Genomic DNA, 25,333 nt, shown 5'->3' with positions numbered 1-25,333 from the left:
GGTCGGAGTGGTATCCATCTCAACACTATCCTAAATGATCCTATGCGGCCCAGGTCTGGCGGCAGGTTGTGTGTGCAATAGTGTAGTGCTAAATGCAAGGTATGCACGACAGTTTATATCAAACAACACTTCAATAGTTTAAAAATAAACCATACATTCCTACACCACTCTGCAAAACAAAGGTTAGCAAACACTTCCCCTTATACCTCCCATCCTGCAAAAACATTTAACTCCTTAAAGGTTAAGGACGTACTTGGAATCCTCGCTGCCAAACAAAAATATTTTTTCAAATAAAAGAGAAAATCGGCCTAAGTCCACTAAGAGTTTTAACTCACATCCCCAGCGGAGTCACAAACCTGTCACGACCTAAATTTTCGGGTGTGAACCACCTAAGGTTTGGCTAATGGATTGTTAAGCTTAGACTTAACTCGAGCTCTCCCAAGCCCATATCAATTCGCGATTTAGGTTTAAATTCTTAACATGCAGATAGATTTTATCTAGGAGTCACCACTAATCTATTTTTGGTGGGTCGATTAGAAACCCAAGTAAAGTAATGAGATATTTAATTTACTCCTACGAACCAAAGATTCTAGGTACGGGGACTTGGTTACACTAGATTTCTCTAATGCATTTTCGGTACCATTCTTTTATTTTCAAAAATGCTTTTGCAGGCAGCTTAAATTGATTTTAAATCTATCTCCCTAACATGTGAGGCAATCATGCGGGTGCGCAAACCACCAATTTAACACCCAACTAAAGCAGTAAATAAATTGCATGACTTTCCTCATAGCAACGAAAGCATCTGCGTTGTTAGATCAAAATTCACATCAACAATCCTAGATTTGATTTCTAATTAACACACAATCATTCAATTTTTGTTTTCACTGATTTAATGAGAATATAATCCATATGCAGTGCAATGCTTTTAATCTAACATGAAATGATATGACATAGTAGTATAACCAGAACTATATAAATGAGTAAAGTAATTTTTATTTTATTTTATGTTTTCTTAATGAACATGCAATAATTAAATATTCAATCTAAATTAACCAGAATGACCTAATCTTAATGACGGGCAATTTCTAATTAAATGAACCTAGCAACAATCACTAAATGACGTGCGTTTCATGAACCTAACACTATATGACGTGCACATGATTTTTTTATTTTCTTAAAAAGCATGCAACCTATCCTAATATGCAATGATGTGCAAAGAATGCCATAATTCTAATTTTTCTTTTTCTTTTATGAAATTCGAAATTTAAAATTGCCAAATAATTCAACATGCAATTTAAATTAATGAGAAGAAAATATATATCCTAAATTAATGTTTTTGGTCTTTTTATTTAAGAAATTCGAAATAAATTTCCTATCCTAAACATGCAACATAACCTTAAAACCAGTAATATCCTAACATGCATTTAACCTAACTCAAATATTATTTTTTTTTGGGTTTCTCCTTTACAGGAGCAATCAAATAAAGGCATCGAGAACAACACAGCAACAAATCAAGCAAGATATCATCCATGTCCATTTAATTTTGGAAATAAATTGACGAATCGTATCTCGCGCATGAGATTGGATCGGCCAATTTTTAAATAAAATCACATCGTATCTTGAGCGTGAGATCGCATTGGTAATTTTTCCGTGCGATTGCAGGTCGTATTTCGAGCATGAAATCGGACCATTAATCATATGCATGTTGCGAAATTAGGAAGATTTCCTAATTTAGAAGGCTACTCGAGTTACGGATATCATAGCGTATCAGGAATTTTCATCATGTGCATCAACGGATATTTCAAATAGGAAACAAAATATTCGAAAATCAAATAAAACAAAATTTTTACCTAATCCGAATACTGATTTCCAAATTTGGACTTTGCGTAATCGGACTGAGATCACAATCGGTGGGCAACAGGGTGATGGATGGCGGCTAGCGGTGGATCGTGGTGGTGATCCGCTGCAGACGGCGGTTCAACTTGGACAGCAGCGAAGATGGTGGACTCACGGTGATGCCTCAATGATTTGAGACAGGTGACGGCTCACGAGGCGGTGGAGAGGCGCACAACTAACTCCCAGCCTTTCGGCAGAGACTTCTCGGAATGCCTGCAACACTAGAAACTTGCGAAGACGATTATGAGCAGGTGTAAACCTTTCTTTGTTTTCTTTTTATATATATGCACCAAGATCTATGGTGGAGGATGATGACTCAATGGAGATTCCCTTGCTATGTGTACCCTCCTCAAGGTCCAGACGGTGGAGAAATTTTGACTGGCTTCGCTGGGATTTAAGGCATGATAATCAAGATTCGATGGACACAAAGAATGGCCCACCAAGGGACACACTTTGCTGGACGCTCTCCTTGCTTTATGAACCTTCTGTTTCGAACGTGTCTCCCTATTGTGTTCCACGAGAACTGCAAAGAAAGACCAGTATTCGTCGTTGCTGGGGATTCCACAAATGGCCTAATAGGCCACACAGATGCGACTTGCGTCGGGGATGCCTATAGAGATCTTGAACATCAACTCGTCGCTGAAGCAAAACAGCAACAAAATATATGCAATCGAGGACTTGTGTGTGAATTCCCTCGAGAGAGAAAGGAGATGAAAGTGAGATGTTGATGGAGGGCGTGAATCTCCACGGTAGCAAAAATAATTTGACTTTGAAGATTTAGTGGGCAATGGGATCTTCAATTGGCTAGGGGCGGGTCTCCTTCTTCACGATTTCTCCTTCATGTGTAGAACGTCCGCTCTCTCTCCATTCTTTGCTCATCTCAGAATTGTGGCCGTGTGTTTCTATTGTGTGTCCTCCCTCAAAACCCTACGCATATTAATCTATCTATAGGCCACGGATTAGGGTTTTTAATTTTTCAAAACCATATCCACAAAAATTTATTTTCCAAACGCGATATTTGCATTTCCAAACACAATATTTGTTTTTGAATTGAAATCTCACAAAGATAAATCCGTAAAATCTCCCCGAGGATACGGGCTTGGGCCAATTTGCTCTCTTCGTGAGCTTAGCCCGACTCATCAAATTAAAGTTTCTGAAGCATTAATTCAAACCTATCCGTCACCAGCCCAATGTAAATGTAAATTAAAAATAAATGCACCTAAAACTATATGCTATGCAATTAACTAATTTTTTCAGGGATAAAATTAACCCCTAATTTTTAATGCAATAAATAACTAAACAAGTCGCCAAAATTTAGGTGTCAACATGTCTGATGAGTATCGAGTTTTCTTTCACATACCTTACTGCAAGTCCTTATGATATTTGTGTGCCTAATGCTTGTACTTTCAATACTTAGTTGTTTTATTACCACATTGTACTTTGATAACTAGTTTGTTAATTTTCTTTCTAGAATGGTTAGGATTAGTTCGGGATTATAATAAACCCCTCGCGAATATATGCATGATCACTTGGCGACTTTTATATCTTAAGGTCATAATTGGTAAAAACACGCTTGACTACTTAGACAATAACCTTTCAAGTTAGTGGTACCACAAGGGTTTTAATAGTAACATTAGCATAATTAAGTCCTTGAACTTTAAAATTTTGGTTGTGGAGGAATCGATATGATCCTTCCATGTCTTGATTGGTTTTTAACAGACCCCAAATAAGTTAGTGGCAACTCCAAGAGTTACTTAGGCCATTAAAGAATTAAAAAATGAAAAATCTAACGTTGCGTGATGTATGAGCTTTGGAAAGCCTACACTTTTATTGATGGTCTGGTTGGGTTTGACATTTGATGGACTATTTGGACCATCATTTTGATGAATCGTTTGGACCATCTTTCAAGCAATACTTCTAGACTCTTTCCCAGAAACTAAATTTTTTGGAGGGTCACGTAAACAATGCTTTGTTATTAAGTCTTCGCTCATGCACCCCGAAAAACTAGAGATTATAAACTAATCCTATCTAGGGTGCATCTAAATCTATGCATATTATGATGATGAAACTAATCCAAGATATTCTAACCATTTACTAAAAGGTGATGCTAAGTCTAATTTGATTTTATTAATTATAATTTAAGCTAGATTATTTGTTAAAGTTTAAACCAGATAAATAAAGTAGGAGTGCCATAATTTTCATACGACATTCGCTTGAGTGCCATAATTTTTTCACTTATTTAAGTGCCACATATTTGAAAAATCGATAATTTAAGTGCCATCGGCAATTATTTTATTTGACCTGGACACCAGTCATCCTATATAGCATCGTCACCACCAACATGGACAATTTTTATAATTTTTTTGCTCACTCATATATCACAAATTTGAAAAATCGATCATTTAAGTATTATCTACAATTTGCTTACCCTGTAAATCTACTATCAGCCTACCCTAGATCTAGTGAGAGCCTTCATGCCCTCACCTAGGGTCAACTAGGCCATCGTAGCCTTACCTTGAAGGCCCTCGCCCACAGTCAATGATGGCCTTGCCTAGGGCCTTCACAACACTACTGGCCGAGACTGAGGCCTTTGCGCCCATCTCACAGAAAAGAAAAAACACGGAAAAAAGATAAATAAAAACTAAAAAAGTTCTAATTTTTTTTAAAGAAAATACAAAAAATCCACATAGGATAATTTGCCGGAAATGACACTCAAATGATTGATTTTACTTTGATGTGACACTTAAGCGAGTCAAAAAAAAAATTACGACACTCAACTAAGTGCTGTGTGAAAATTATAACACTTATGTTATACTTGTCTCAAGTCTAAATTAGCCTAAGTTCATTAACTAAACTAGCCTACTTAAATCCAAGCTAACACTAATTAAACTCCTTGAGACGCCACCTTAGCTCTTAGCTGCCGATCTTGAAGCTCTCTATCATCATCAGTTTCCACCATCCATTTCATATAATTCATACATTCACTCAAAATAAATCATCAATAGACTCGTACAAATCAATCAAGAAATTTGGCTTGGGAATTTGATTTCTCCCATGCAACTCGATTAGCCCCATCACCTCCTAATCAAATTAGGGGTTCATTGATTAAAGTCAATGGTTATTAACCCCATTTGTGTTCACAAAGCAGTTATAGGTTAACGTCATTAATCTCTAACTAGGTTCTAATCCCCCGTCTAAACTACCCACCGAAGGACAATCATATGTAGTCTATCATACACCTAATCATCCACATGCAAGACCAACTAAGTCATGCAATTAGGCTGATTATCCTTAGGAGTCAAGCAAAGAATTAGTGAACCAAGAGGGCCACTTCTAAATTTTTATCCTCATCTGCCTGATTTTGTTTTAATCTGACTAAGGGCCTTAATGATGCCAAAATTGAATGAAATTAGTGGCAATCGAAAGCTTAGAGAGTGTAGTTTAATGTTCATTAAGATCATTTTCCCCAATTGTGAGCTGAATTTCTCAATTTAACCCAACTACGTTGAATCATACTTGGTTATGATCTGACTTTTGAAAAATAAGGGAAACTTTTTTAAGGAGCTAAATGCTCACCAAATTTAACAAACAACTAGCCCTGCATGTTATCTTCAAATTTCGTGTTTTAAAGATTTTGCAAATAAGCCCCCCATCTTAGACAAAATTAAATATTTCCCAAAGGATTCAAATGTAAACAGTTTTGTAGGCCAGTAAGGAACTTGTCCAATTCATTGCAAAAATGGCCCCCCTAGACTCTATATATATATGAAACTTTGTAGATTTATAATTAAGGTCTTGCTCAACAACTTTTGTTTTTTAACTTTTTGCAAAAAAAGACATCCAAGTTCCTCAAAATTGCAAAATACGTCCAAAGCACATAGGAATAAATTTTTCACATCAAACATTTTACTAGATTGAGCTTGTACCTTTTTGGACCAAATAAACTTTGACTATTACAAAATTTATATAATGAGAGAGCTTATTGGCTAAAATTGTTGTTTTAGACAATTTTTTGAAATTTGAAACACAAAAAAAAAAAAAAAGAATAAGAAAAATAGACAAACACTTGAAAGTTTTTTAGAAAAAGCTTTGAATCTTCAAACTCAAATTCAAGTATATTCAAGCATATTCAAACGCATTCAACCTAATCTCTAGAAAAATAGTGTATCTTCAACTTGCTCTCAAGAACATTCATCAATTTCTTCGAACATTCAACATCAAGCAAATCCTAATCTACTCATACATTAATGAAATAATTCAGAAAACATCATCAAATCACTCCTAATCAACATTCACCTAACATGAGATCATCCTAAGCTAATAAATTATCAAAATGAACATTGAGGACTACATAAGGTCATTTGGTCGAACATGAAATTAGGATAGAATTATATAAATTCAAGCAATAAACTAAACTAGGCTAATTTCCCAAGAATAACTATCTTAACATAATAATTCTAATAAAAACGACATGCAATTTGGCCAAATCAACTTCTATAGACAAGTAAAACATTCGGCTATCCTAGAAAATTATGATCTCAAAACTTCTTAACATGCAATAGAACATCTATTCTATGAAAGTAATACTAATATATGATCTAACTTCTAACTGTCAAATTTTGTCACCTCATAGTTGGAATTGAATATAGATCAAAGATTTTCCTTCAACTTTGAACTATGTTCATCCTTTCATCTTTGGATGATCACATGAAATTGATGACTAAGGCATTATTGGACCTACCTTTGATTATTGGAATTGGGTAAGCAATCTCAAAATTGATCAAAACTTAGGGAAACAACAATGACCAAAACCTTATGGACACAATGGGAAGCTTAATTGCAAGAGTTGATTTGCAAGGAATGGTTGGAAGGAAATCAAAATTGATGAAATTGCAACGAGGAAGAGATTCCAGTGTGAAGCACAACCTTTGGTAGAGAGAGAGAGAGAGAGAGAGAGAGAGAGAGAGTTTGTGGAACTGAAAATTTTAGTGAGAGAGAATTGTGTTCATAGTGAATGGCACTTAATGTGAGGGGAAGACGATGTATCTTGCATTTTGATGGGAAAAATTCGGATATATGATGCAATCTTAGCCTTTGATTGATCTTATGGCTCATGTTGATCCCTTAATGACTAAGATAACTCCCTATTGGCTGCAATTTTAACACATGGATAGATGACTTTCCACTTTAGATGTTAGGATTGAGAGGCTAATGAATGCTTTTAATTTGCAATCAAATGACATGGCAAGGGTGATTTAGTAATTTTAGGTTAATGGCAATTTTGTAACTTTTGCAATGTAAGGAGAGAGGGGGCTGGCCATGCTTGACAGTTTGGCCCAATGGGTTTGGTTTGGTTTCAGGGTCACTCGGGACCAACTGATTATTTTTTGTCTCATTTTTTGTGTTCTTTAAAAGGACAAATATATTATTTCAAATTATATATCCATCAATGATGTGACATTCAGCAGTCAAACTATGAATACCAATACATATCAAATATAAGTATAAGTAAGTAACAATGGATATTTCACACTTGCTAAAAGCAACAAATCATAAAAACGAACATATGATGCAGGGGAACAGAGGCAAGCAAAGCCAAGGTGAGTGATGAGTTTTTTTTTTTTTTTTTTTTTTTTTTGTCAAATAAGGGTTGGGTTTCTTTCTATTTTTTAACTTACAAAGCAAATTGAACTATGAAGAGAATAGAGAAGGAGGCACTAGGGGTTTAGAGTAGACAAAATCTTATAATATAATATATCATATATCATATATTATCATATGTACAAGGTTGATCCGAATTGGACCAACCCTAAACTTCCAAGTTCGATGGCCAACTCACATAGTGCAAGGTTCGAGGATCTTGAGATCAAGCACTAGCGCAATCCTTCTAGGAGCTGGACCGACCGAGTTGGGTTGGTCCACAGTTGACCTTGGATCGATGCTCACCGCTAATAACTATGAAACATTGATCAAACTTCTTTTTTTAAAAGGAGCACTCATTTTGACAATTGTAATTATTGTGGAAAAGAAAATGTCAAACATGCAAGTTATGACTCTCGATTTTATATGTATTCATGCATGGAGGAACTCGCAGCAAAGAAGCATCATCATTAACACCAACTTTTTGGATTGTTATCAAGTCAGTACCAGCATGCCCAATTACTTAATTCGATAGGAAGAATCGAGGCATGATGTAGTACCAAAAAAAAAATAAAACATGTAAACAAATGAAAAGGAGCCAATGTCGTGAATGATTAGACTCCGGTCACAATAGAGCTCACAAAGTTTCAAATCTCACTTAATGATTAAGAGTCAAGTGCCAACCGCCAATCGAGTGACAATAACTGGAAAAAAAATAGATGAATTGATGAACATGCAATAAACTATTTGTTCATTTAAATTTTGAAGAGCATTAGCTTTGTTTAACCTAAATTCCTTAATTCGATTCTACACCATCACCAGCTATGTCAATATATATACTTATAATTTTAGAAATTAAGGGAATATCAAAATTAATAATGATAAAGGTGGCTCACCAAGACGAGATTACATGGCTTGTGTATTATCTAGATGATGTACACGTTAGGTGCATTGGATAGAGAAAGAGATATGATCATGGATAATTGATGATATTAACCCCGTTTTGACTTTAATGATAAGTTGAAAATTGTATTGTATTTTTCAATAAATCATTAATTATCTTATGATGATTTAATGGGAATACTTATAATGGGAATACTGAACACTAGTGGATGGGATCAATGAAGAAACAAGAGATAGAGTTGAACTTGGAAAACTGTCTCGCGGGTCAAAACCAAATCAAGCGGGCTAATAAAATCCTATTCATGAGTTAGTGGGTCCAAAGTCAAGTTGGCCTAAATTTTTAAGTCCGGTCCAATCGAATGTTTCTTGCCAAGGGGGCTAGATACTGGCATATATGTTTGGTCCAGGTTCACGCTGGCGCGCGTAAGTGGAGTCATGCACCCCACATGGGAAAATGGTTATGTTGATCGATAACGTCGCCAGATAAGTGTTTTGGCAAAATTCTTGAAAGCATCATGTGTACTTGGAAAATTAACTTACAAATGACTCGTGACTAAACCAAAAGTAGGGCTGCGGTGCCCAAAAAAGGCATCTTAGGATGTTAATCTGTCCCACGCGTAACTGACTCATGGACCTAAGATTTCTAGATTGCCTTTGACCAATTCCTTCACGCATGCAATGAGTTGGTTTGATTTCCCCTACACTACTTGAGATCTAATTGGTCTAGGTTTACCTAAATTGATCAGTGGTGACTCTAGTCTAGTATTTTTAGTTTGTAGTCAAATTTTATTTTGTAAATTATTCGAACTTAGGATTTTGGAAGATCATAGAATCCAAGGCAACCCAAATCGGCGACTCCTGGTTTGCAATATTAGAGGTGCTCCATCTGATTGGAAGAGAGAGGAGTTAGGGTCTTTAATGACGGCTTATTAGCCATTACATTTATCTTTACCAAAGTGCCACTTTATAAATGATGAAAAGACTCGTATCTAGATTGACTTGTACTTTATGCTCAGAGAAAATATTAAGGAATATGCAATTTTATTATTATTTTTTAATTCGAGACACCTGAAATTTTCGTAATATACAAAATTTGACACATAGACTCAGTTATAATTTTTTCATGACTTTCTGCTAAAAAAAAGAAATGGAAATCAAATAAAATTCATTTTGGTGTTTGTGTTATTTTAAGGTTGTTGCTTAATCACTGAGTTCTATAGTATTTCTTTGCTATAATAGAAATTCGGGATTATCTTATCTTATCAGCGCCTACAAATATCATATATCAAAGTAAAATCATTAACAATAATTATTCATAATCGCTTTTAATTAACACATGGTCGTGCCCCGTCTCAAGGCTCTCGCCCAGGCCCAACTTGCCCACTGATTCGACACCGAATTTTTGTCTAGGCCCACCTCATGGTCCTAAACCTTCATCCAATATTCCGAACATCGCACCAGCTAAAATTCATCAGCCAACGTGCGAGAACAAATTCTGCAATTGCAACCTACTATCTTCTCATAAAGGCTTTTGGTCATGTTTTTATACCATTTCAAAATTATTTATCTCGTATTTTCTATGTTGCCAATGGAGACATCTTGTATCAGTTGATAATATTGAGTTTGATCGATCTTTTTTTATGAAAGAATTGGTTTATAATTTTGGATCTTCAATTTTTCATTTAATAAATTACCAATGCCTTTAAAGTTTGCTAATGAAACATGCATTGATACGACCATAAGATTTTATATTACTTTCACTATCCTGTATCGTTTGTTAAAAGTTCAGTATTATCATGACCATCACTTATGCTAGTTACCAAGCAGTGAAAGCAAAACTCAAAATTGAATATCAAATTATATCAAGTAGATTTGACTTGTATATATTTTCGACAATTGTATTATTTTGACACTTAACCTTCCCATACTTAAAATCTTTTCACTATCAACAATGGGGCCTTTAATATACTATAACTTGAAATGTAAAAAAAACAAACACTACAAATTTGCTAGATTATAGCTACACTTTTGTTTTTTTTGAAAATGCCTGCAACTCAAGAACATCCTCCACATCAAATGGCTAAATTTATAAATTGAAATCACGCTCAATGAGTATATTTTGCCGAATAATTAACCGCAGCGTTTAATGATAATTTTTTATATTTCATTTTTTTTTGGCCGTTCGCTCTTTGATGAGGTTAAAAAAAATGACCGAATAGGCTCCAATTTTGACTATTTTTCTAATCGATACTTCGATATTGCGTACGAAGAGCCACCGACCAGACCGGGCCAATCTCGATCGGGGCAAACAATATATTTCTAGTATGCTTTTTAACTTATTGGGGAGAAGCGACGCAGTGGACACGTTGCACCCCTTTGTCTAGACCCGATCGCGTCTCTCCTCAAGTACCCACCTTAGGAGAAGCAGCGACGTGTCAAAATGAGGGATTTATCATGCGGCAGTGTCCACGTCAGGTGACTGACGCATTGTTTGACGTTGACCTTATCTTCAGACGCCTCGGCCCCATAATGCCCGGATCTTCCATTAAACATTGCAGTTGTTACTTAACTTTTGCTGCCTTCACGACAATCACATCACTCTTGACTTTGACTTGGGAATCTCTCAGTGCCATCCATCGATGCATGGGGAGGGAGACCAAAATTCATAGAAAATTCATAGAAAGAAAAGTCTGATGGGGAGACGTAGAGAGGACGGTGGAGGGTGGCAAGTCTTGGATGTGCAATAGTGGGCGGAAATTCCTAAAAAGAAAAGGCAGACGAAAATCCATAGAAACAAAAGTATGATGGGAAGACGTAGAGAGGACGGTGGAAGGTGGCATATCTTGGACGTGCAATAGTAAAATTCCTAGAAAGAAAAGGGAAACGAAAATCTATAGAAACAAAAGTTGATGGGGAGACGTAGAGAGGACGGTGGAGGGTGGCATGTCTTGGACGTGCAATAGTGGGCAAAAATTCCTAGAAAGAAAAGGGAGACAAAAATCCATAGAGTCTGAAATTTGAGATCAATAGTGGGAGATGAAAATTCATAGTAAGAAAAGTCTGAAATTTGAGATCTCAAGCCAAGTATAGTTACTCTAATTTTAACACTGGAAGAGAAATTTCATAAGAAAAAAAAAAAAGTGACAGGTCATCCTCAAACATTCCAATAGTGATCCATAAATGACACCGGCGAGGGGAGGCATGTATGTATGTATGTATGTATATGCTAATTAAGATTATGTCGCAAGCCTTAAAAAAAATCCTTTTCACTTGTATGGTTTAACTAAAAGTGCAATGGTGTTTTTGAGACTTATGTTGACCTACTTACTGTAAAAGAAAGCGGGTAAATTTGATGTAGAATTCAAAAAGCTGAGTAATTTGCTAGGCTATTATGCAAGTTCAATAATTATTATCATTGTCATGCTAGTAGCCACACCAAATTTTTCGTCACATTTATACTTGTCAGTTATGAAAGTGAGTTCGTTGAAAATAAAATCAAAATGAAACTATCTATTGATAAGTTTAGTCTCCCGTTTTAATAAAAGGCAACGCAACTGAAAAGCGAGTTAAAACCGGTCAGGACCTCCCTCATAGTTTGCCCCTTTTTTCTGGACACGACGATCCATATTTCACGATAATCAACGTCTAGAGATCAATCCAAAATATCCTCTTTTGACCATTGACCATGATCACATGCATTTAATGGGTGACTTGCTCAGGGTTGACCATAAGGCGCCAAACCTTTCTAAATGAGGAGCCGTTGATTCATTTTCACACACTATTCAATTGTATATATATATATATATACACATGTATACATACATATATAGTGGTTAACTTAATATTTCTTATCCTCTATGTAGCACCCTAGATCCTGATGGCTATCTAGTATCGGAGCCAAGAGGGAGGTATATTGGTTAACTTAATAGTTTCTTTTAATATGTTTGTCCAATTTGGCTGGAACCTTCCTTCGATAAGATGTATTGGTAGTAAAACCCAGTAGGGTAGTAAGTCCATTGGTCAACTCTAGTTGGTAGCCTAGTAAGTCCATTGGTCAATTTCTTTAACTCTTGTCTACAAAAGTTCACTATAAAGCCATAATTTCATATTTTGGGATTAATGCTTTTAAACATAGTCCAAAAGGAGAAACTCTTTTACTCCAATCTGATATCACTAGAGCCAACATCATTATTCCTAGATCTATAAATTGGAATGATATTATTTTACCCAAACAATGGGAGCTAGAAGACCAAACTCCTCCCAAGGTTGTTCATAATAGTGAACCAACAAATATAGTCCAACATCCTGAAAGGAAAAGTAACCATTCAATTCCCAAGAATATCATTTTATATAAGATCCATTCCTTCCTCTTCCTCTAGGAGATCAGTTGATCTCCATCCAAGCCTCCCTCCTATGATTATTCTTCCACCAAAAAATCATGATGGGGCTACAACTTCTAATCGACCCAATAATCTCAGTGTTAGGGGTCTTGATAATCGGTTTGGAATTCTCAGGCCTATTTATCAACAAGACCAAAAGGAACAAAACTTGGATAACCCAGACTCTTTTCATCACTCTTCTACTTACTCACAATTAGTAGATCCCAAGGTTCTTGTTCTTGAAAAGAATTTGAATCTAACGGTGAGTTTTTAAATGAAGAATTTAATTCGGAAGAAAACAAAGAAATTAGACAATGATTTTTTAATACTTTTCATAAACAAGCCAAAAGAATTAAAGAAAAAATATTATGTCTCTTTGTGAATTTACAACTAGTTTTACAAGTAACCGCTTTCCAACAGTTATTATCTTCAATCTCAAACTACTTCCGGAGACTTCAATACCATGCCAATAAATGTATTGCCTTATCCACAGCATTGTCGGCACCAAACCCTTGAAGCCGTCTCCATTCTTATCGCTTTGCTCTCAAGCAATTACTAATTTCGAACCCTTGATATCTCTGATAACTTGCAAATTAGGTTTAATGGGCTTTCCTTTTATTTTAGGCCCGATAAGCCAATTTTGGTGCAAAAGAGGCAATTAAGTCGAGACGTAGAATCTAGGGAGCAATCTAGTATGTGATTTAAAAGATAACCTCACATCTACGATTACACTTTGTATGGGGCTATATAAGCCTCAACATAATTAATTGTAAAGAATCTGCATTCAATAACACTTAATAAAATTTTATTATTCAATTTATCGATTTATCATTCTTATTTATAATTCTTTATTCTTTCGGTTCAATTAGCGTTAGTAACTCATTCCATACGCATTGTTTCTTATCCAAGTCATCACGGAATCCAATTAACTCAAAAGGCCACGCGTTTTCACATTCCCCATTCACCGGGGAGACGATATCTCACCGACCGAATTGACGCGTGTGAGTGTATAGTGCATGGACGGTCGGTGGACGCCATGGTCAATGTTGACCACAAGGCGACAAACCTTTCTAGATGCGGAGCCGTCAACATTTTCACACACTATTCTGCCGTGTGTATGTGTACATGTGTGTGTATATATATATATATAACATATATCCTCGCCGAGATTCACTGCACCCGCCATTCGCCCCCGAGTCCTAATGGCTCCGCCATCCTCGCTCCTTCTCCCTCTCTTCCTCTTCCTCTTCCTCCAATCTTGTTGGCTCTCCACCTCGGCGCTGCCCAGCCTCGCCAAACGCGCGTCCCTCTCCGTGGACAACCCCGACGACCTCCTCGTCTCCCCCTCTGGCGCCTTCTCCGCTGGCTTCTTCCCCGTCGGCCACAACGCCTACGGCTTCGCCGTCTGGTTCAGCGACCCCCCCTGCACCGGCGCCGCCTGCACTCCCGTCTGGATGGCCAATCGTCAGGCCCCTGTCAACGGCCGCCGCTCTGCCTTATCCCTCCTCGACTCGGGCAACCTCGTCCTCACCGACGCCGGCGCCGAGGTCTGGTCTTCCGGCACCAGCTTCCCCTCTGCCGAGCTCTGCCTCAACGACACCGGGAACCTCTTCCTCACGGATGACTGGGGCGGCGTCCTGTGGCAGAGCTTTGACTCGCCGACCGACACCCTGCTCCCTCAGCAGCCACTCGCCAGAAACACGTTCTTGATCTCCGCTCGGAGCCGGCACAACTACTCGACCGGGTTCTACAAGCTTTCCTTCGGGGACAACGGTGTCCTCGGCCTCATCTTCGATATCCCGTCGCCGTTGTACCCGTACTGGCCGAACGCGTGGGTCCTGGGCAATCAGTCTGGCCGATCCCTTTACAACAGCAGCCGTATCACTGTGCTCGACCCCCTCGGCCGCTTCCAGTCCGCCGACAACTACTCGTTCTACACCTCCGATTATGGCGTCGCGGCTACGCAGAGAAGGATGACCCTCGATTTCGATGGCAACTTGCGGGTCTACAGCCGCGAGCCGGGCTCAACTGTCTGGGCCGTAACGTGGGAGGCAATCAGCAGCATGCCCTGCTTCATCCACGGCGTGTGCGGCAACAATAGCCTCTGCAGCTACGACCCGGCCAAGGGTCGGAGCTGCTCCTGCTTGCCTGGGTACGTCCCCAAGGTCCCGGGCGACTGGTCGGCCGGTTGCGTGCCCGATTTCACCTTCTCCGACGGGTGCGTCCCCGACGAGTTCAGGTTCGTGAAGCTCCAGCACGTCGATTTCTTTAGCTACAACTTCGACACCATCTCTAACACCACTCTCGCGAAGTGCCGGCAGATTTGCCTGAGCCTGTGCAACTGCCGAGGATTCGTGTACTACTGGTCGGGCTCCGGCGGCACGTTCGATTGCTACCCCAAGATCGAGCTCCTGAATGGCCACAACTTGTCCAGGTTCGACGGCGAGTCCTTCATCAAGTTCCCCAAGAATATGACCTTCCCCGTGGACCAGCTGGTGAAGAGTAGTCAGTACAGTTGCCCTCCCACCCCGGCGGTGAAGGTCTTGGACAGGAGCAAAGACCGTGGGTTGAGCTTCATGCTCTGGTTCGCCTGTGTTGTTGGGGGGATTGAGATCTTGGTGGTGTTCTTGGTGTGGTGCTTCCTGATCAGGATCCAGCAGGACGTCACTTCTGCGCACCAGAGCTACCTCAACGCCGCAGCCGGGTTCAAGCGGTTCACCTATGATGAGCTCAAAAAGGCAACGAGGAATTTCAGCAAGGAGATTGGGAGAGGCGCAGCCGGGATCGTGTACAAGGCCTTATTGCCGGATGATCGGGTCGTCGCCGTGAAGGTGCTCAGCAATGCCACAACTGGAGAGGCCGATTTTCTGGCCGAGGCTAGCACGATCGGGAGGGTGAACCACATGAATTTGATCGGGATGTTGGGTTACTGTGCCGAGGGAAAGCGCAGGCTATTAGTATACGAGTTCATGGAACATGGATCGCTGGCACAGAACTTGTCGTCACCTGAGCTTCATTGGGAGAGGCGGTTTGACATTGCGGTGGGCACCGCGAAGGGTTTAGCTTATCTCCACGAGGAGTGCTTGGAGTGGGTTCTGCATTGCGACGTGAAGCCTCATAACATACTCTTAGACTCCGACTACCAACCCAAAGTTGCGGATTTTGGGCTTTCCAAGCTAATGGACCGGGGAAAGGTGAGGAATTCCAACTTCTCGAGAATTAGAGGAACCCGAGGATACATGGCTCCTGATTGGGTCTCAAATCTGCCCATCACGTCCAAGGTGGACGTCTATAGCTACGGGATCGTCATGTTAGAGATGGTGACTGGAATTAGCCCGATGACGAGTGTCGATTCATTGGAGAGCGGAGGGGATGCCAAGAAAATCCAGCTTGTCCCATGGGCGAGGAATAAGATGAAGGGACCGGGGAGGACGGGATCCCGTCTGGAAGAGATGGTGCATCCTGCGCTCAGGGGCGATTACAACTTGAAGCAAATGGAGGTCTTGATCGAGGTCGCGCTCAAGTGCGTGGAGGAAGATAAAAACACCAGACCCACCATGAGCCAAGTGGTGGAAATGCTTCTTAGGCACGAGAATGATGGTTAGATTAGGGTGCAAGTGTTGTGAGATTGATTCAGGTGCTATTTCTCCAGTCACACGTCATGGCTGCTTCCTAAAAATTTTAAATCTGCCATGGCTCGCCATTATCTTGTTCCTTGAAAATATGAAATTTATTGACACCTCATTTTAGCCGACAAGTCACATAATAAAAACCCGAGAGATTCTTGATTGCCACATGGCTCATTTATGGGGCAAAAAGTAAGATTAGAGTAGGACTGACAAAAAAAAAAATAGAGTGCATTTTAACATTTTTCAAGTTTCATCCCGTTTTCTGTTTAAATGTAGACATTAATTCCTTCAAAAATTCAAAGTTGACCTTTGAGGTGATTTTGGTCAACCCCTAATGTCAACCCGTCAACATTTTTTTCAAAAAATTGAAAACTTCAAAAAATCATCAATTCAATCCGTATTAAGATTTACTCTTCTGAAGGTTAGATGTGTTTATTCAATCTATTTTAGTTGCCTTTGTATGACGATGGTGTAGAGGAAGCCAAACCGAGGTGCGCACTGCAAATGCCAACACTGTAGTTATTAGAGAAGAAATTTTCAACATATGCTCATCATTGACGACACTGCGACATCTAGTGATTGGCCACTAATTATTTTGCTTGAAAATCTATTTTTTTGGAACGATTGTATGCTTAACCTTGTTGATGCTTTGTTTTTTTTGTTTTGTTTTGTTTTTTTGTTTTATACCCAGGGAACCCCGTATAGCCGGCAGCCGGTGGGTACATCTTGGAGCGACGCTAGCGAAGTACCCACCACCCCGACGTCGCACTGAAGATCCCATGCGACCCATGGGATTTGAACTCGTCCATCCTAGGTAGACATCATGGGAGCGCTTGAGCCACCGCAGGCAGTGGTCTGGCTTTGTTAATCCTCCTTATTTTCTAGATTTGGCTTTATTTGTAGTGTTCTCGCTTTTGCTCTACTTCGATTTGCTTTACTATGAAAGTGTATGTGCTTTTCATATATCCTTTTAAGTCATGAATACAAAAAAATTTTCGACCAAAAAAAATCCCTTTCAACTTTAGGGAAACTTTGTTTCATGTAAAACATTTTTCTTATTTGCTTAGAAAAATGATTTAACGAAAAAAAAAAAAAATTTCTACTCAACAAATTTTTTTTTTCCTACAAAACTTAAGTTTAGGAAGACAATTTCCCCTTTGGAAAAATTGAAAAATATTTTCCAAAATGTTCTCCTAATATTAGGGTCCCTAGTTAATAAAACATTTACTATTATAAAATAGGGAAAAAATCACGAAAAACCCCAAACTTTACCCAAAATGACAGATTTACCCAAATCTTTTTTTCTTTGTGATGTGAAAAACCCTGAATTTTGCCAACCGTGACATATTTACCCCAATTTTTTTTTGTGACACCAAAAACCCTAAACTTCGTCGTGTAACACATCTACCCCAAAATTATAGGGCATTTTGGTATTTTTACTTTTAATTTTTTTTCTTTTTTTCTTTTTCTTCCCTCTGCCGACCATGTGGAGGGAAGTTGACGTTCGGCGAGGGCTGCCATTGCCAGCGTCGGGTGAGGGTAACCCTCGCCTGGGTTGGTTAGGGCCGCCTTCGCCGGTGTCAGGCGAGGGCTGTCCTCGCCAACGTCGCGAGGGCTGTCCTCGCCCGATGCTAGCGAGGGCATCTGTCGCTAGGCCCTCTCGGCGTCAGGCAAGGGGTGCCCTTGCCCGACATCGGAGAGGGTCGTCCTCGCCGTCACCGGCGAGGGCGCCCATCACCAGCGAGGGTAGCCCTCGCCAAATCGTCGGCGAGGGCCTGGCGAAGGATGCCCTTGTTGGCATCAAGCGAGGACGGCCCTCGCCCGACGCTTGCAAGGACAACCCTCACTTGCGTCAGGCGAGAACGCGAGGGAGGCCCTCGCCCGACGTCGGCGAGGGTAGCCCTAGCCAACCCAGCCCTCACTCGACGCCAACGAGGGCAGCCCTCGTCGAACGCCAACTTCCCTCTACCAGCTAGCCATGGTCGGCATAGGGAAGAAGAAAAAAAAAAGGAAAATCAAAAAAAAAAAAAGACAAAAATGGCCTTGATGGGTAAATGTTTCATTTTGGGCAAAGTTTAGGGTTTTCAGTAGTCTTTTCCCTATAAAATATTTTTTTAAAATTTGATTTTTTAATTGTTTATATTAATTATTATTATTATTATTATTATTATTATTATTATTATTATTATTATTATTATTATTATTATTATTATTATTATTATTATTATTACTATTATTTCCTTACTTTTCCTTTCTCCTTCTGCCCCTTCTTCCTCCATTGGCCACATGCCTTGGTGATTGTTGGCAACTCGACGAGCGGCCAAGACACAGGCTAGCAAGCTTGAGGCTCAGCTAATCCAATCGAGCTTAAGCTCCTTCGAGGTTGGCAAGCTCTCAACTTGCTTGATCTCAATGAGGTGAAGCTTGCTTGTGGCTGTTGCATCTAGGTAGTAGTGGAGGAAGAGAGAAAAAGAAAATTAAAAATAACTAAGAAATCATTTTTGGAAAAGAAAAAAAAAAAAAAAGAGAAACAAACTAATCAAAAAATTGATTTTTTTAGAAATTTAAAAATTAAAAATTCCAACTTGTTTTGCTGAAATAAAATCATAAGATTAAAATCATTTTCCAATAATATTTAAACATCATAAAACCCTTTCAATTATATGTAACTAAATAAAGGAAAACTAAATGTACTCTTTGAAAATGTTTTACCAAAAAGCATTTTCTTGACACCGAGATCCCCTGGAGTGCCAAAAGTTTGCACAAATTGACACTTAAGTGCCAAAAATTATGAAAGTGACACTTAAGTGCCAAAATCGAAGCAAAATGGATCACTTAAGTGTCAATCCAGCCAAAATGCTAATGTGGTGATTTTCCAACGAAATAAGCGCAAAACGGTGTCGTTTTGGTCTTTGGCGTGGTAAAAATTTAATATAAAAATTAATTAAACTAAATTTATTTAAAACATATAAAAATACATAAATTTAAATTTTAAAAAAATCTTAAAAAATAAGGCGGCTAAGAGCTCGAGCCGCCGCCGCCGGAAGGGCCGGCGATGGAGGGGGAGGGTCGGCCAGGGTCGCTAGGCCTTGGCTAGGGGCCAACGACCCTGATCGACCCTGATCGACCCTACCCCCCTCTGTTGCCAGCCCTTCCCGGCGGCGAGGCAAGGCGGTGAGGGCGGCCCTCAACTACCTCCCTTTTAAAATATATATATATATTTTAATATTTATATTTTTATTATTAAATGTATTATATAAATTTAGTTCTAAATTAAATTTAATTAATTTTTTATTGCGTCGGCAAACACCAAAACGACACTATTTTGCACTTACTTCGCCGGAAATTGCACACGTTAGCATTTTGACCAGATTTTGGCCGGATTGGCACTTAAGTGTCACTTTCGTAACTTTTGGTACTTAAGTATCAATTTATACCAACTTTTGGCATTTGAAGCGTACTTTTGCTGCATTTTCTTATATCATTGACTTTTTATGAAAAAAACACGCCCTTAATTAGACTTGTAATTCACAGTTTTTTGAGAAAATGACTGGGAACTGAGTTTCCTATCAAACCAACAATTTTGACCATCAATCAGCCAATTCCAAATCATTTTTTAGAATAATTTTCTTCATGGCATTTTATCTAGAGTGTAACACATCGGAATTCAAGTGAATTCTAAGAAATTAGGCTTGAGACATGTGGACTAATTCTCCAATGCCAATTTAGAACCTCTAATGGTCCTTCAGAAGTAATGCTAATTCAATTTTGGCTATTTTAAATCCGATATTGAACCCAATCAAGTGTGATGACCAAACCCATGTGCCTAATTTGAGAGAATTTAAGGCAATTAGAAGGCCTCAAGCTGACCTGGTCAACTCAAGTCAACTCAATTAGACCCAAATCCATTAGGCTAATCCTTGATTTGGTTCACCCAATCCACTTAACCAATACATCAAGTCAAATTAGAAAAATTAGGAGCAAAATTAACAATTGAAGGATCTTGGATCAACCCGGGCCAACCCGATTAGGTTGGCCCATTGGGTCGAAAATGTCAAGCATGGCCAGTGCCCTCTCTCCTTACATTGCAAAAATTACAAAATTGCTATTAGCCTAAAATTACCAAATTGTCCTTGTCATGTCATTAACTTGCAAATTAAAGGTATTCATTAGCATCTCAATCCTAGCATCTAAAGTGACAAGTCATCTATTCATGTGTCAAAATTGTAGTCAATAGGGAGTTATCTTAGTTATTGAGGGATCAATGTGAGCCATAAGATTAATCAAAGGTTAAGATTGCATCATATATTTGAATTTTTCCTAAGATACACTCTCTTCCTCTCAAATTAGGTGTGTGCTTCATGCTAGAATCTCTTCCTCATTGGAGTTTCATCAATTTCAGTTTCCTTTTGGCCATTCCTTGCTGATCAACTCTTGTGATTGAGCTTCCCATTGTGTCCATGAGGTTTTGGTGATTGTTGTTTCCTTGATTGATCACTGGAAGTCCATAAGTCTTGGCCAATTCCGAAATTGCTTACCCAATTCCAATGATCAAAGGTAGGTTCAATAATGCTTTAGTAGTCAATTTCATGTGATTGTCCAAAAATTGAAAGGATGAACATAGTTCAAAGTCAAAGGAAAATCTTTGATCTATGTTCAATTCCAACTAAGATGTGACGAAATTTGATAGTCAGAAGTTAGATCATGTATTAGGATTAGTTTCATACAATAAATGTTCTATTACATGTTAAGAAGTTTCGAGATCATAATTTTCTATGATAGTCGAACTCTTTACATGTCTATAGAAGTTGATTTGGTGGAATTGCATGTTGTTTTTATTAGAATTATCATGTTAGGATAGTTATTCTTGAGAATTAAGCGTAGTTTAGTTGATTGCTTGAATTTGCATATTAATCCTCTCCTAAGTTCATGTTCAGCCAAACAACCTAGTGTAGTCCTCGATGTTCATTTTGATAATTTATTAGCTTAGTGTGGTCATGTCCTAGATGAATGTTGATTGGGAGAGATTTGGTGATGTTTTCTGGATTTTTTTTTAATAGATGAGTGGATTAGGATTTGCTTGATGTTGAATGTTCGACAAAATTGAGCAATGTTCTTGATGTTGAAGAGACACTATAGTCCTAGAGAATAGGTTGAATGTGTTTGAATATGCTTGAATGCACTTGAATTTGAGTTTGAAGATTCAAAGCTTTTTCTACAAAACTTGAGTCTAACAAATATTCAAGTGTTTATCGATTTATCTAAAAAAAAAGTTGTTGCCAATAAGATCATAAGCTTTCTCATTGTGTAAAACTTGTAAAAGTCGGAGTTTATTTGGTCCAAAAATGTTCTAGCTCAATCTAGTAAAATGTTTGATGTAAAAAATCTATTCCCGTGTCCTTGGGAAGTGTTTAGCAAGTTTGAGAAACTTGGATGCCTTTTTTGCAAAAACTTTAAAAATAAAAGTTGTTGAATAGGTCCTTAATTGTAAATCTGGAAAGTTTCAGATGTTTTTAATAGAATTTAGGGGGTCATTTTTGCATGAATTGGATAAGTTCCTTATTGGCGTGCAAAACTGTTTACATGTGAATCCTTGGGGAAATATTTAATTAAATCTAAGATGGGGGATTTATTTGCAAAATATTAAAAACATGAAATTTGAATATAACATGCAAGGCTAGTTGTATGTCAAATTTGGTTTAGCTCGTTAAATAATTTTCCTGTATTTTTCAAGAGTCGATCATAACCAAGTCATGTTCAAGATAGTTGGGTTAAATTGAGAAATTTGGCTCATAATTGGGGAAAATGATCTTCATGAACATTAAACTACACTCTCCAAGCTTTCAATTGCCACTAATTTCATTCAATTTTGACTTCACTACGGCCCTTAATCATATTAAAACATAATTAGCAGATGATGATAAAAACTAAGAAGTGACCCTCTTGGTTCACTAATTGTTTGCTTGACTCCTAAGGCTAATTAGCCTAATTGTTTGACTTAGTTAGCCTTGCATGTGGTTGCATGTGAATGATTCGGTGTATGATAGACTACATATCCATGTCCTTTGGTAAATAGTTTAGATGGGAGATTAGAATCTTATTAGAGATTAATGACGTTAACCTACTTCTTTGTGAACACAAAAATGGGTTAATAATCATTGGCTTGAATCAATGAACCCCTAGTTTGATTAGGAGGCGGTGGGGCTAATCGAGTTGCATGGGAGAAATCAAATTCCCGAGCCGAATTTCTTGATTGATTTGTATGAGCCTATTGATGATTTGTTTTGAGTAAATCTATGAATTATATGAAATGGATGGTGAAAATTGATGATGATGGTGGTAGTGGAGAGCTTGGAGACCGATGGTTAAGAGCCAGGGTGGCATCCCAAGGAGTTTAATTAGTGTTAGCTTGGATTTAAGTAGGCTAGTTTGGTTGATGAACTTAGGTTAGTTTAGACTTGAAAATATAATAGGAATGTCATAACTTTTATACGACACTTACTTGAATACCATAACTTTTTTTTAGCTAACTTAAGTGTTACATTGAAGTAAAATCGATAATTTGAGTGTCATTTCTAGCAAATAGTCTTATGTGGATTTTTTTGATTTTTTATTATTTTTTTCTTTTTGTGAGTTGGCCGCAAAGGCCTCACTTTTGGTTGGTGAGACCGTGAAGGCTTTGGGCAAAGCCATCACCGACTGCTGCTGGGGGCCTTTACAGTGAGGTTGTGATGGCCTAACCAGCTATATGCGATGGCACAAAGGCCCTTGCCAAATCTGGGATAGGCCGATGGCGGATTTACCAAGTAAGCAAATTGTTGATGGTATTTAAGTGATCAATTTTTTCAGATTTTTAGCATATAAGTGAGCAAAAAAAATTACAAAACTTGTCCATGTTGATGATGGTTCCACGTAGAATGACTGATGTCTATGTCAAATTAGGGAAAATTGCTAATGGCACTTAAATTATCAAGTTTTCAAATTTATGGTACTTAAGTGAGTGAAAATTAATTAGAATATCTTTGATTAGTTTCATCATCATTAAATGCATAGATTTAGACTCACCCTAGATAGAATTAGTTTATAATCTCAAGTTTCTAGGGGTTCATGACCCAAGACTTAATAACAAACAAGGCATTTTTGTCATGACCCTCTCGAAAATTCAGTTGTTGGAAAGAGTTTAGAAGTATTGCTTGAAAGACGGTCCAAGCAATTCATCGAAATGATGGTCCGAATAGTCCATCAAATGTCAACCCCAAAAGACTATCAATTAAGAGTGTAGGTTCTCCAAAGCTCATTCCTAACATGACGTTATATTTTTCGTTCTTTTAATTCTTTAACAACCTAAGTAAATCTAGAAGTTGCCACTAGCCTATTTAGAGTTGGCTAGAAACCAATCAAGATATGAAAGTGTAATCTCAATTCCTACACAATCAAAATTTGTAAGTTCATGGACTTAATTACACTAATGTTACTAGTAGCGCCATTGTAGTACCACTACCTTGGAAGGTCTACATCTCATCTTATATTTATCCTTCCATTCGCTCTTGTTGACACCTAAATTTTGGTGACCTAGTCATTTACTTATTGCATAAAAATTAGGGATTAATTTTTAAGCCCTAAAATATATATATTAATTGCATAGCATATAATTTTAGGTGCATTCGTTTTTTATTTATTGCATTTGTATCGGATTGACGATGGTGGATGGACTCAGGAGAATGAGACTCTAAATATTTTCTTACAAGGTCATGGAATATACTTCATCAATTCCTTTGTGGTTGTGTCTGCATAATCCTGAACTTTTGGCAATTGAAAATATGAATCTTTCCTTTCATGAACAAAGCGCTTATCCTTAGCATAATATATGGAATCGACCAACTCATGAGCTGATATTTAGTTGAAAGAAATAAAATCAATAAAGATTATTCAGCATACACGATCAAAAGGAAAGAAATATTCATGAATCGCCAAAAGATGGATTCACGGTCAAAAGGAGGGAAGAAAAGGACAAATAATGATATCATTTAAACAATCAGAAGAGGAAATACGATTTGCTTTCTTTCTTCGTAACCTACCCGTTGACATATAAAAGGAACGCTTCACGAGCAAAGCAAAAGGGGGGCTTCACGATTGATATACGCGACCACACATGAGAGAGAAGAGAGGAGAGAAAGGGAGCTCTTAGCCAAGCCTTGGCCAAGACATCTCGTTGCCGCACCGCCCTGCAGCGCGAGCTTGAAACTGCTCCTTGCCTCATGCCTATGCGTCATTGATCCAGGCCCACCCCATTCATTGTCCTCAACGGCGAGCCGTGACATCCACATTTCGCAGCAGGGTTGACACTTCCAGCGAGATCTCAGCCCTGCGTCGCATTCAATCAGCCGCTGCTCATCACGTTGAGCCTTCAAAATTTCAGATTACACCTTTGTGTGTTAGGTGTCTTCTGCAAGTCTTTCCAGCGAGTTTCCCACGATGAGTAACCCTGGTTGTGCCACATCAAGCTGCAGCAACGTGCCGAGACCAATCTTGCAAAGTTCTGGTCTTTATTTTTACTGCAGGTTTTCTTTTGGCACGTTATTGCAATTATTCCACGGTTTCATCATCCGTTACATGTTAGAAGATGCTACTTTCTTGTTTCTTTTGAGATATAGAAGTGGCCTAAGAGGTTGCCCGGTCAAAGTCTTCAGTGGAAGCAAAGAAAAGACACGAAGAAGAAAACAATAGAGAAGGACAAAAAGAGGTTATCCCCGACGGTGCTGCCCTTCCTCGTTGTCACCTTGAACGCCATCTTGCTCCAACCGGCCACTGTGAGCTGCACTAGCGAGCCCTCATCGCTAAACCTGCAATTCCAGCGAAGCACCTTCACTGACGCACCGGACCAGT

General features: G+C 38.5%; 1 protein-coding gene across 1 annotated transcript; it reads left to right on the top strand.

The window, feature by feature from the left end:
• The first annotated feature begins 14,020 nt into the window (after positions 1 to 14,020).
• On the top strand, positions 14,021 to 16,447 carry LOC104451132 (putative receptor protein kinase ZmPK1). Its single transcript, XM_010065868.3, has one exon. The coding sequence runs from the start codon at positions 14,021 to 14,023 to the stop codon at positions 16,421 to 16,423; it is 2,403 nt and encodes an 800-aa protein (XP_010064170.2). The 3' UTR covers positions 16,424 to 16,447.
• The last annotated feature ends 8,886 nt before the right edge of the window (positions 16,448 to 25,333 follow it).

Source organism: Eucalyptus grandis, chromosome 6 (assembly GCF_016545825.1).
Source record: "Eucalyptus grandis isolate ANBG69807.140 chromosome 6, ASM1654582v1, whole genome shotgun sequence".
NCBI classification, from domain to species: Eukaryota; Viridiplantae; Streptophyta; class Magnoliopsida; order Myrtales; family Myrtaceae; genus Eucalyptus; species Eucalyptus grandis.
Note: the sequence above shows the minus strand (reverse complement) of the source record. Positions and strands in the feature narration are given on the sequence as shown.

Coding starts and splice junctions, on each gene's coding strand:
- LOC104451132 (XM_010065868.3), top strand. CDS start 14,021: ATGGCTCCGCCATCCTCGCTCCTTCTCCCTCTCTTCCTCTTCCTCTTC.